The sequence below is a fragment of the Eptesicus fuscus genome, chromosome 3 (genome assembly GCF_027574615.1).
Source record: "Eptesicus fuscus isolate TK198812 chromosome 3, DD_ASM_mEF_20220401, whole genome shotgun sequence".
Taxonomy (NCBI): domain Eukaryota; kingdom Metazoa; phylum Chordata; class Mammalia; order Chiroptera; family Vespertilionidae; genus Eptesicus; species Eptesicus fuscus.
The window spans coordinates 32,112,469-32,125,379 of NC_072475.1; the positions used below are offsets into that span (position 1 = coordinate 32,112,469).

At 42.4% G+C, this 12,911-nt stretch overlaps 1 protein-coding gene across 1 annotated transcript in view; it reads right to left on the reverse strand.

Annotated features, from left to right (window-relative positions):
* PLD1 (phospholipase D1) overlaps positions 1-12,911 on the reverse strand; it is a 122,180-nt gene that overhangs the window by 56,196 nt on the left and 53,073 nt on the right. The window contains exons 16-19 of the mRNA XM_054713729.1: positions 6,503-6,631; positions 5,648-5,766; positions 3,955-4,068; positions 1,509-1,619 (exon numbers count right to left, since the gene is read on the reverse strand). Coding sequence (XP_054569704.1) covers positions 1,509-1,619; positions 3,955-4,068; positions 5,648-5,766; positions 6,503-6,631 — 473 coding nt within the window. The remainder of the gene's footprint in view (positions 1-1,508; positions 1,620-3,954; positions 4,069-5,647; positions 5,767-6,502; positions 6,632-12,911) is intronic.

The following is a 12,911-nucleotide window of genomic DNA, read 5'->3' on the forward strand; positions in this document are numbered from 1 at the left end:
CAGCTGTAACACACACTGGCCACATGTCATGTCCTTACCTCTTTTGGGGGGAGAGCAGGGTGATGCAGACTGCTTATCTTGCCTAAGGTGTGTCAACCTGGTTATTATCCTCATCCATGTGTATCAACATGGCATTACTGATCTCATTTAGTACTGGGGTATCCTATCTAATAAAGAGGGAATATGCTAATTGACCCTCACACCATCACAAAGATGGCAGCGCCCACAGCCAATAAGGAGGGAATATGCTAATTGAATTCCCTGCCCTCAAATATGGCAGTGCCCACAGCCACAAGATGGCAGCACCCAGTCCCCTCAGCCCCGCTGGGGCGGCAGGCATGCAGCAAGGCACACTCTGTGCGCCTGCCTCTGGAGTCCCCCAGTCCTCTCAGCCCCCCAGCCACCCAGGGCCAGCCCGAGGTGCAGGTAAGCCTCAGATGGCAGCTGCCCAGCCACTCAGGGCTGCCCGAGGTGCAGGCAAGCCTCAGATGGCAGCTGCTAAAATTTTTGAAATTAATAACACTAATCATATCAATATTACTAAACTCCAGACTTTATCCAGAGTTCAGTAATGTCCTTTTTCTGTTGCACAATCCCATCCAGGATACCACATTGCATTTAGGCTGCCAATATTTTTAATCAGCCTTCTCTTTTTCCACGTCTGTGAAATAAATAAATCTCTAATTCTTTCCTACTTGCCTTGAATAAATGGGTGGAAGGGGAGAGGGCCAAAACTCAAGGGAAAGGAAAAAAGGTTTAGAACGATTTCCCCCAGCTACTGCATCTCCCTCCATACATTTTTACAAAACTCAATGGAAAAGACAGGACTAAAATAAAGAAGGGAGACGTGCTCTGATTGATTGTTGCATTGTCATGACTTTATTTTGTCAGGATTTTCTAAATGCTCTGAGGTAGCTTAGGATGGACTACGAAGTTCCCAGAGTAAACCCAGTGTCCCCTAGATTTTCTCCTATTCTTTGGACACAAACTCTGGGATCTGCAAAAGCTTTGTAATAAATAGTTGTTCACACAGGATTGAGGAAGGTGGTACCTGCCCTCAATATTCTTGCGACTTCCCTTTCCACATTCCTTTGCTGCACTCTCCTATGCCAACATCCCCAAACTAGTAGCATCCAGGGGTCTATATTTTAGCAACTTACCCCTGTGCCTGCTCCCCTGAAGCAGTATGTGCCTCACACTTCACCCTCCAATTCTAGCCAAATCTAAACTTATACATCCATATTGGGGTATATCTGACTAATAACATTACAATGAGTTGATACATTTAATAACAGGGATCTGGGGACCCCTATTAGAGTCCTGAGTTAACGAAAATGCAAAGCAAATGTCAGGTATGCTGGGGAAGTAAAAATTCAGGTAGCCCGAGGCCTCTTCACATCTCAACATACACTTAATACAGGAGGTCCTGAGTTCAGGGACCCTGCAGTTTATCTCTGGTATTGGTGGGAAGGCAGGTTGTCATAGCAATTTACAGGAGCAAGACTTACTTCTATATAGATATAGTGCTTGCTGTTCTCTATCACGTGGACGTAAGCAGTGTGGATGGACTCTTCATGGTACTTGATCCCAGCAGACCAATCAGTAGCAGAGCGGAGCAACTATGAGGCAGCAATCAGAAATGAAGAAATGTAAGACAATGGGGATTACACCAGATGCATTGATACCATGAAGTCTATCCTTTTGCTTTTAAACAACTAAATGAATACAATGGTTTGAGCGTCACGTGGGGGTCAAGGGAGAGTAGGTGGGTGGGGCACTGGTCCTTGGACTTAACCCGTAATGAAGGAGCCCAGCTGGCAATCAAGTACCGACTATTTCTTCTCCCACTCAACACAATTGTCATTCAAAATGGGAAACAATAAGGTGCTTCTATCAAGAGTATTTCAGGAGTACCTGGTCTGGTGGCTGAGTGGGGTGCCCACTTGTACTTCTTCCAGGATAATTCCACAATTTCACCAGAATGCCTGGTGTTATGGTGTACTTATTCATAGTACCACTTTTACTCCCCAGAGTGTCCTGGTATGAACCATATGCTATGGCCACCCTAGCTCTGATTTGATAATAATATGATTACTCCTTTTCCCTCAAATAGATACTGTTCAGATTAATATATGCTAAAAAGCAATTAGATTCATTTAGAGATCTGATCTTGATTCTACTTTTAATTAGCTGGCTGATCCTGGCCCTGTCACTTCAGCTCTCAGCTTCCTCACTCATGCTGCCTCCCTGCATTCAGACACTCACCTGCTCCCACCCAGATTACAATAAGAGCTTCCAGCGCAGACACCTGAGTATATGTTAAATACATTGACACAGAGCAGGACTGCCTAGGTTCAAAGCTTAGCTCAACCACTTAGTGGCTTTGATCTTGGTCAAGTTTCTTAACTGCTTTGTGCCTTGGATTTCCACTCTATAAAATGGAGTATCTACTCTGTAGGGTGGTAGAAAGAATTAAATGAATTAGTGTGGAGTGTGCAGGAGGCCTGGCACCTAGTAAGTGCTGTTACTGTTTGCTATCACTAATGAGACCATTAGAGGATGTATGTGAGTGGTGGCAGATCATGTCAGCGATGCTGCAGAGTAGACTGTGGCTCTGCATGGGAAGGCACACTAGATGACAGGGAAGGCTTTTAAACACTAAGAAACCATTGGCTGTCAGCATTCTAAATAGTATTGCAGTACACTGTTGGGCATATAGTAGGTGCTCAATAAATATTTATTAATTGACCTTCCCTAAGTAATAACAGGACATCACATAAGCATCACTATAAAAATAGATTTTCTATTCCTGATTTGAAATGAATGTTGAAGCTTTGCTTCATGAGGTCAACAGAAATTGAAGGAAAAAATAATAAGCTATACTTATTAGGAATATATAAAATTATCCAATTCATAATCAGTTTTGTCTGTTATAAAGGGATAGGCAAAAGTAGGTTTACAGTTGTGAGTAGACAAAATATAGGGTATTTTCTTTTTTTTTAAATATATTTTTTATTGATTTTTTACAGAGAGGAAGGGAGAGGGAGAGAGATTAGAAACATCGATGAGAGAGAAACATCAATCAGCTGCCTCCTACACACCCCCTACTGGGGATGTGCCCGCAACCAAGGTACATGCCCTTGACTGGAATCGAACCTGGGACCCTTGAGTCCGCCGGCCAATGCTCTATCCACTGAGCCAAACCGGTTAGGGCTAGGGTTTATTCTTGTATTATTATTTATTTAACTGGCATGGTGTTTTTTTCCCATATGAACAACTGTAGAGCTACTTTTGCCTTCCTTGTATATAAAATATCTGGTACAATTCTTGCTCTAATCAATAACTTAAAAAATTGTATCTATAAGGTTACTGAAATTCAAAGTTAAAACCTACTAATATCATTGATTGTGCCATCCTCAAAACATTATTTCATTATACAGTGTGTGGCATTTATTACAAAATAGCCCCCTGCAAAGCACTTTATTTAATTTTATCACATGAACAGCGTAATGAAACTGGAAAATATAATTGTGAACAGAAATAGTCAAATATCTCAAAAGAAACTCATAAGGAAAATTTAGATAAATATGATCACACTGGGAAATATCTTGATTTCCCACCATCCCCAAAGAACTGCACTATTGTCCATTAGTAGAAATAACAAAGGTTGAACAAATAGAAGTTTTAATTCTTAGTCCACTCAAACTTATGCTGAATTTTGTGGCGAGGGGTTGCATAACTCTGAAAATGCAGGCTACCTTGAAGATTCTTACACCACACATGCTGACCTAATTCTCTATAACTCTGGGAACAATGTATACAATTAGAAAGTGTACTGGAAAGATTGGAGTTGTCCTCATTGAAAAATGTGAATGAAACCGATGCCACAGGCACTTAGTCGGAAAGAGCCATTTTGCCCAGTAGCACCTTGTGATAAAGAAAAGCAAGACTGACCTGTACGTTAGCACGGACGGACCCAGGCACTTGGTATTTCAACTCATGGGCTGTTGTGTGAGATTTTGGAAGTAGAAAAGGATAAGAAAGGGACCGATATTTTGGTTTCATAATCTAAAATAATTAAAAAGAAGGTAAAAAATTTCAAATTAGAAAACAGTTCCATTCTTCCACATTTTGATTATAAAAGAGATTCAGGTTTATTTGAAAGAGAAAAAAAAAATTGTTAACAGTGGATGTTTCTAGGTGAAGAGATAATACATTATTTTTGGTTGTTTTTTTTCTATTTCCCAGAGGTGGAGAACTCTTTTTTTATTTCTTTTACCTTTTGTAGTAGGCATGTATTCTTTAGAAAGCTTACATATAATTGAGTTATAGAGATATATAATTGCAAAAAGGGGGTTACTCTTTTGCAAACTGATATTGTACTATGTTGCAGATATCTTGCCATAGCAATATAGCATTACATGTCATTTTAAAATAACTCCAGTGTCAAATGGTATAGAAAAATCATAACTTGTTTAATAATTACTATTAATAAGCATTTCAGTCACTTATCATTTTATTTGAATTATGGAAGCAATATAAAAATAAATTAGTTAATTGGGTTATTTCCTTAACTTAAATGCCTGAAAAAAGATTTTCTGAGTCAAAAGGTTGTATACCTTTTAAGAAGTTTTTTGGTGTTGTACCAATTTAGTCCCCAGAAACAGGGTATAAGAACATCAAAATTTCAAAACCCAATTGTAGGTATTAGCAATGTTTTGCTTTTTTTTTTTAATCTTTGCTTGCCTAGTAGGTTAAAGGTAATATCACTTTCACTTACATAGCATTATAAACAGTAATTTTTTTGATAAAACAGTCTTTTCCCAAATTACCGGGAAGAATAATGAATGTCTCCTCACTTTTTAAAGTAAATAAAAAGGAACCTTAGTAACACCTGGATGAAAGGCACTTAACTTATGAATGTTACTCAGATTCCCAAGAGTAATGAAGACATACTAAAGAAGACACAATTGGGATAAAAACAAAATGGCTCCATCCCTCATCCTGCTCACTTTGCTCAGAACCCCCTCTCCAATACGAACCCAATGCAATGCCAGGATTGGAAAGTCTTGAAAGTTTGAGCTCTGCCATCTAAACAAGACTCCCATTCCCTTACAATAGCCTTCCAGGTGAGCATCAGCCAGGACAGATGCTTAATCAACACTGAGCAGCCAAGATATTAAAGGGTGAAAACCACTGGCCCTGATAGTAGCACCTATTCCTCTGTGCTCTACATTAACTGTAATGTGAACGTTCAGGAACATTTCCTTTTGCCCAGAGACTCAGGAGCTCTGACTCCCAGGCACCCAACAGCAGATTACTGGCATAGCTGTGGCCACCGAGGCCTCTTCCAACCCCCTAGGGCAGTGGTCGGCAAACTCATTAGTCAACAGAGCCAAATATCAACAGTACAACGATTGAAATTTCTTTTGAGAGCCAAGTTTTTAAACTTAAACTTCTTCTAATGCCACTTCTTCAAAATAGACTTGCCCAGGCCGTGGTATTTTGTGGAAGAGCCACACTCAAGGGGCCAAAGAGCCGCATGTGGCTCGCGAGCCGCAGTTTGCCAACCACTGCCCTAGGTGTCTCCTCTCCCAGGCCTGTCTCTCTGTATGTGGAATGAACCATGATAAAACCATCCATGTACCTTTGTGAAGTTCCAGCGCTGGATGAAGTGACGTGCCACATCACGAGCCGCCTTCCCATGGACCACAGAGCCGATGTCATGCCATGGCATCCGAGGGGTGGAGTACCTGTCAATGAAATCTGCCCAGGTGCACCAGGCAAGAATCATCACTAAGTCCTGTGCCAGGGGCAGAAGCCATCTGACCCCCCAGAGCTGACCCCATGATAATAAGTCAAAGGGAACGGGGTAATGTCCACTTATGTGTATATTTCTTGGCTTGGGTGGAGCAATACCTTCATAACCAAGTGAAGCATAGATCACAGTCCCCCACGCACCTCCCCAAATATGTTTCCTCTTCTCTTAGTGTTAGATAGTCACTAGGCAAGGCAAGATGTGAGCTGGTACAAGTTACCTAAGGCTGTGTACTTGACATTATATTTTCCTGTTTTTTTCCTGTTGAAATAATGTCAGGCTACATATGCAGTGCCATCTCTACCTCTTCTTAGACGTAGAAGCACAGTGATAATCTAAAAATGTGTCACTTTAATGATAAAAAGTGAAGACGATAAGCAGAAGAGGAGATGATCAAAGGGACTGTGCCATCTTTTGGAGAAGGACAGATCATTATCCCCAAAGTATGCCTATATAAAACCTGGTTTGAAACAAGTAAGCTCTATTTCATGTTTTTTCTTTTCTTACTATAATTATAAGCAGTCCTTAATTATATGACTGAATTATGATTTAGCAATTATTCTTCAAAGTTTTAGCAAATATTCAAAGGAAAACAAGACATTAGATGATGCACTTGCATGCTTGTTAGATGTTGACAAGCAAAAAGAGAAAACATAAGCAGCCATCCCCTACCGCGGTACTCACCAGCAAAAGGTTTATCCAGTTGGACCCAGTCTTTGAAGACGAAATTGCAGTAGTCCTTTCCATGCCAGAACCGCGTTTCCCCATGGAGCTCTCCCACGCCTGTCTGCAAACTGCGGACTGAGCCCGTGTCTGTGGACACAGCAAGACCCACTCAGAGATAGTACAGGTGGGCCCCGGGGAGGGAGGCTCAACTCTCACTTATGAAACACCTATAGACTTCTTAACTTTCCTTCTTAAGACTCATTACTAGGGCAGAATATGTCTATTCCACCTGAGGCTGTGGGCTGTCAAGGTTTTAGAACCCTTAAGTTTATTAGTAGTGGGCAGCTGGGGCTATAACCAGGTTCGCCATGTGACAATGAAATGGAACGTTCTTAGGTTTACCATCCATCAGCTCACTGGAAGAAAGGACCACGGGGTTAACTGTGAATCAAGAACTTGCTAGGAGGGACTATGAGAGAGAAGTAAAACCCTGGGTCAGGTAGGGAAACATGAGACGTGTATGTTAGCATAGACACAGAGGATAGAAAGAAGTCACACCCTTCTCTTTCCTCAGTCAATGTGGCAAACACCTAATATGGAAGTCTTGTCGTTTGCATCTCAAAAAGCAAGAACCTCAAATTTGCAAACAGCCCACATTCCAGCCCTGGAATTAACCAGCTAAGTGAACGTCACCATTAACAAAGAATTTGGCCTAGATGACAGCTAAGATTTTCAGACGCTAATGTTCTATATTCCTGAAATCATAAATGACAACCATAAAAGTCATCACAACAACAGACAGAAGCTTATGACTGTACACAAACACAAGCAGCCATTTACTGCAACACTTCACAAAGAGCTTTGCGGGACAATTTTACTCAGGGGTCGATACTTTGACTGAAATTGTTTGTATGTTTATGGGCTGTATTGGCCATTGAGACAACTAAGCAGGAAGACTAACAGAACTACAAATCACAGATGTAGGGCTTGGCACAAAAGAAGCATTTAACATATAGACATCGGGTGCAAAAATATTTGTTGAGTGAATAAATGGTACCACATGCAGTAGCCAGTGAGCGTACTGAACTGGTCCCCCTACCACCACACTGTCCCAGAACTGTCTTTTCAAACTGCAGACTCCTTGCTTAAAAGTCTTCCAGGATCACCTACTGCCTCCACAGGGTCAAATCCTAAGGGTTTCATGTGCATAGAAGACTCTTTCCAAACGGGGTACCAATCTCTCTCTCTCTCTCTCTCTCTCTCTGGTCTTTGCTCTTCCCCATACAGCCCAGGCCCCATGCCCATCACGTGCCTCACTGTGTTTTGACAGGCTGGTCTGTCATGTCTCTGTCCAGTTGTCACATTTTTCCTTCTGCCTGGGATGCTGTTCCTTCTCTCTCAGCCTGATATCATCCTTCAAGAGCCACATAGCTGTCACATGCCCTAGAGACACCCTCAGGTCCTAGTAGGGACAGACAGTCACTAGCTCTGCTATAGGACCGTTAATAGTTGCACACCCCAGTGCCTCTGATTCCGTGACACAGTTGTGTAAGGATGCTCCCTCCCTGCCCCCATTCATCTATAAACTCCTCAGGGTGGGGAGTGTATCCCCTCCCTCCAGGTGTAGCTCCTGGCACTCAGTAGGCAATCAATAAGTATATCCAGAACAAAGGTTTTTAAGCAATCACCCCACACACTGTGAATACTCTAGCTCAAACTGAATAATTAACCTTCAGTGGTTATTGAAATTTTCTGTAAAAGAAAAATGTCTTAAAGTGCTAAATATGAACGAAACTGAAATGTTAAAAAGATAGAATTCTATTGACTTCTCCCAGTGAGTTATTTTCCTGCTCGGTAAGATTGAGAGGCCAAAGTACTGGCAGGTCTGTTTGCTCACCTGTATGCTCTTTATAGTAAGCATAGAACTTTGTTACAAAATAAAATAAAAGAAAGAAAGAAAGAGGTAGAGAGAGAGAGAGAGAGAGAGAGAGAGAGAGAGAGAGAGAGGAAGGAAGGAAGGAAGGAAGGAAGGAAGGAAGGAAGGAAGGAAGGAAGGAAAAAGAGACAAGAGTGGGATAAATAATGAGACAAATTCCAAATTAAAAAACAACAACAACAACCCATATGTATATAAAATTTGTTTTTATGCATTGAAAAACTCTAAGCCAGTGGTCGGCAAACTCATTAGTCAACAGAGCCAAATATCAACAGTACAACGATTGAAATTTCTTTTGAGAGCCAAATTTTTTAAACCTAAACTATATAGGTAGGTACATTGTTATTAACTTAATTAGGGTACTCCTAAGCTGGCCTTTGCTAAAAACTCAAGGGGCCAAAAAGCCGCATGTGGCTCTCGAGCCGCAGTTTGCCGACCACTGCTCTAAGCTAGTTTTACATATACACACATGCAGTTGCTGAAAAATCATCTTTCACCTAACAATCAGTTATTATAAGAAAAACAAAACCAAGAGAATTCTTTGATTCAGAAAATTGTCTTGGTGCTAACTGAATTCAACCTGCTCATAATTCAAATTTGTGTTTAGTCATGGCCTAAACTATTCCAAACAAATCAGGGTCCTCCTAAGAACAAATGAAATACTCAGGCAAAAGAGCCTAATGCTCGTCGTTACTGCGATTACTGCACAGAGTTGCATGAGCACCAACGAGCAGGAAGACAGGATGCTTAACATCAGCAACGCTGATCTGAGGAGCTCTCAGTCTGTATCTGGCTCCCAGTTGATTTCACAATTGCACCTGCCTTGTTGTTCAGCACAGGTTTTTCACGCCAGGTTTCTGCAATCCTCATTCCTCGGTGGCCCAGACTCTGTCTGCAAAAGTTCAGGGGAAGGGTGTGTTCCTGCCCCTCCTTGGTGCTCATACAATTCGGAGCAGTAATCACAGTAACTACAAGTATTTGTCACTTCATGTTACTCTTTATCCAATCTCAGAGATTTCCCCGCCTTGCTTTCTCCCACCTCCCTAATCCTTCACGGATGGATTTCACGTGACCCTCCTCACGCCTCCTGCTTTAATTGTAATGTATAAGATTAACTGCAAAACTGCCGTTCTCCAGAGCACTTCCTCAATCCATTGAGGTTTTGCTTCCTGGCAATTACTGTCAGTTTGACTCAGATAAACTCATATAAAAATTCTCTACAGGTTTGAACATCTCTTACGTCGACAGAAACACCTGCCTCAACTTAATTGCAAAAATGACTTCCTCCCTCAGCTGTCTATTTCATTTTTGCTTAAATGAAAAAGATAGCAACAGTCACTGAATATAAGAGGAGTAAAATTCAACCCTTTTTAAATGACAGAGTCTCAATCAAGGAAATGCCAATTTGAAATTCTGCCTCTTGAAATATAATTTAGAAAGAGAAAAAAAAAAACCATCTTGAAGATGGCTGACTGATTTTGAATTACAATATATACTACAGAAATCTACCATAGTTACTAATCACATTTAAGATGAATGGATTTTGGTGCAGTTTTTCTGCTTAAAAACTCATAGTGATCTTGTGTGTACACTCCATACTGACTGTGTGCATCACGCATAAGGTTCACTGGGCGCCGGGTTCCCCACGGCCTCCTGCATTCCAGGGAAACTGACACTGCAGAGAAGCTACCGCAGTTCACTGCCTCCAAAAAGCAAGTTATTAACTCAGCGAAATTCAGTTTCTAATCCTATATAATAAAAGGGTAATACACAAATTGATTCTAAGAGCGGAACGACCGGAATGACCAGTCACTATGACGCACACTGACCACCAGGGGGCAGACGCTCAAGCAGGAGCTGCCCCCAGGTGGTCAGTGCGCTCCCACATGGGGAGCTCCGCTCAGCCACAAGCTGGGCTGACAGCTGTGAGCTCAGTGGCAGTGGTGAGAGCCTCTCCCACCTCCTCAGCAGCGCTAAGCCATCAGTTGGACATCCCCCAAAGGCTCCCGGGCTGCCAGAGGGATGACTGCCAGCTTAGGCCTGATTCCCTGGGGAGCAGGCCTAAGCTGGCAGTCAGACATCCCCTGAGGGGTCCTGGACTGTGAGAGGGAGCAGGCCAAGCTGAGGGACCCGCCCACTCCCCTGAGTGCACGAATTTTCATGCACCAGGCCTCTAGTTTCTAATAAAGAGTTACTCTATGCTTGATTTGTGTTTCAATTCCTATAAAATAATATAGGTTTAAGTCATTATGTGATTTAAATACAGAGCTATGTTCTTTAAACTTCCTTTATTACTAATAGTTAAAACTTACTTTTTTTTTTTTCAATGCAAATTCACACAGAACTCCAATACATAAAAAAGTACAAGTGGGATGGTTCTGGTTGAATCAAATACCAACAGGGGTGGGAGGTCCAGGGCCCACCTGCTTAGTATCCTCCGCAGGACCCCTGAGAAACACCAGGGCCCAAGGAACAGGCTTTGCAAAGCACCGCTCCAGAAGGACTCAGCTTCCTTTTTTACATAAATTTGTGGGGTTTTTTTCATATTAAAAAATTAAAGCTGCAATTTAACGTAATTCATGGAAAGAGTCCTCTCCGTCTCTCACATCCCACAAGCAGGGTATCAGCAAATGCCATGAGCGCCACCTCAAGATGTGTCACTACTTGCCTCTCAGGTCTGCTGTAAAGAATGTGCCTGTGAAAATCTAAGTCAGACCTTGTTCGCCCTCCGCTCAAGGCCTTCCGATGACTTTCTATCTCACTCAAAGGGAAAGCCAAGGCCTTCACAAGGGCTGCAAGACCTTATGTAATTGACCCAGCCCTCTCGGACTTTGCCCCCTTCCTGGTCCCCCAGCCCAGTCCTGGAAACACTGATCCCCTCCTGCCTCTTGGCCCTCACACTTGCTATTCCTCTGGCTGGGACCCCTTCCACCCAGCTCTTCTCTTAGCCTCATTCTTCTCTTCCTTTTGATCTCTTTTTAAAACTCACCTCATTAGAGAAGCATTTTCTGAACACTCGATATAAAATAGTAATTCCTCCCCTCTGTCTGTCCCCCTTCCCCTGTTCTCCATGATAATTCTCACCACCTGATATGTTGTGTTTGATGAGATATTTATATATACAATTCCCTTCCTTAACATCCAACTAGTTAATTGAATTTCATCTGTTTTGTTCACTACAGATCCCTAGTGCTTAGAACAGTGATTGGCATATAATAAAAGCTTAGTAAGTACTTATTTAATGTACTTATTTAATGAAACAAATGAATCGTATACATTTATTTTTATATCCCCACTGACAGTTTATAAAAGAGCACAATCCCTCAAGGGGATGAAACACTCAGTATGTTCTTCATGATTCTGATGCATATGTGGGCGTCACCCTGAGCCCACATATACATCAAGTACATGCTTTATGCTAAATAAATAAAATGTCTCCTCATCTACAGTTTTCTCCATTTTTTAAATGTCTGCCAATGTTATGATTTACAACATACAAACTTATTTAACGATTACATTGGAGCTTTAGTTCATTAAATATAATCAGTTTTCAAAATGCAAAGTCCCCAAACCAAAGAATGCTGGGCACCACGGCCCAAGGTCCAGCTTAATTCATTGGGTTCTTTAGTCTCTGCCACCAGGAGTGACTCACATCCCACCCTGTTAGCTGGGCTCCAACTCGGCCATCTCCACAGGCCACTAGATCAAAAGGCCGTGACGCAGCAATCTGCATTTCTGCTCAATCACAAATCCCAACCATGGGCGCTGGGAGGGAGGAACTGGAACTTCACTGCATAAGCCACTTATCACCTCTGGACCCGAGTTACCTCATCTGTAAAAGGGAGATAACACCACAGGTGCTCCCGGCAGTGACCTCAGAGAGTCTGCACACCGTAAACACTAGCCTGCGATTTTACTGGGGCTGCTACATATTATCATGACAACTTGTCCCTATAGCTGACCCACTGCCAAATCCTCTTCGTTCCCACCATCATAAATTAGGCCTGATAATGGATTCCTCAAGCGTGTGGTTCTTCTCACAAAAGGTTATCAGATTACAATGTCTAAAAATTCACCTTTAGGGCACGACTCCTTTATTGATGACGGGGAGTTCAAATGTGACTGCCGCCTCTCCTCCTGGTCCTATCAACTGAACGATGCGCTTTCTAACATTTAGAAGCACTTGGTGCGTTCCCATCCCATCACCTCGTTCCCTTCACCCGCAATGTCTTCATATCCTCACCTACCCAATGACACTACTTCCAAACCTGACTCCAACGTCCCCTCCTCAAGAATGTCTTTCTGGATCATCAGAGAAGCTCCCCGCCGCCCCCCCCCCCGCCCCGCCCCCCACCTTCCACAGAACTAAAGCCCCAGGGAACTGCTGTACCCTTCTTAGGTGATGTTTCATCTCAGTGCTAGAATTGTAGGAATCCCTTGGACTTCCCCCAGGCTTTGCTCTCAATATGTGTGGTGTGCAAACTGTGTGGA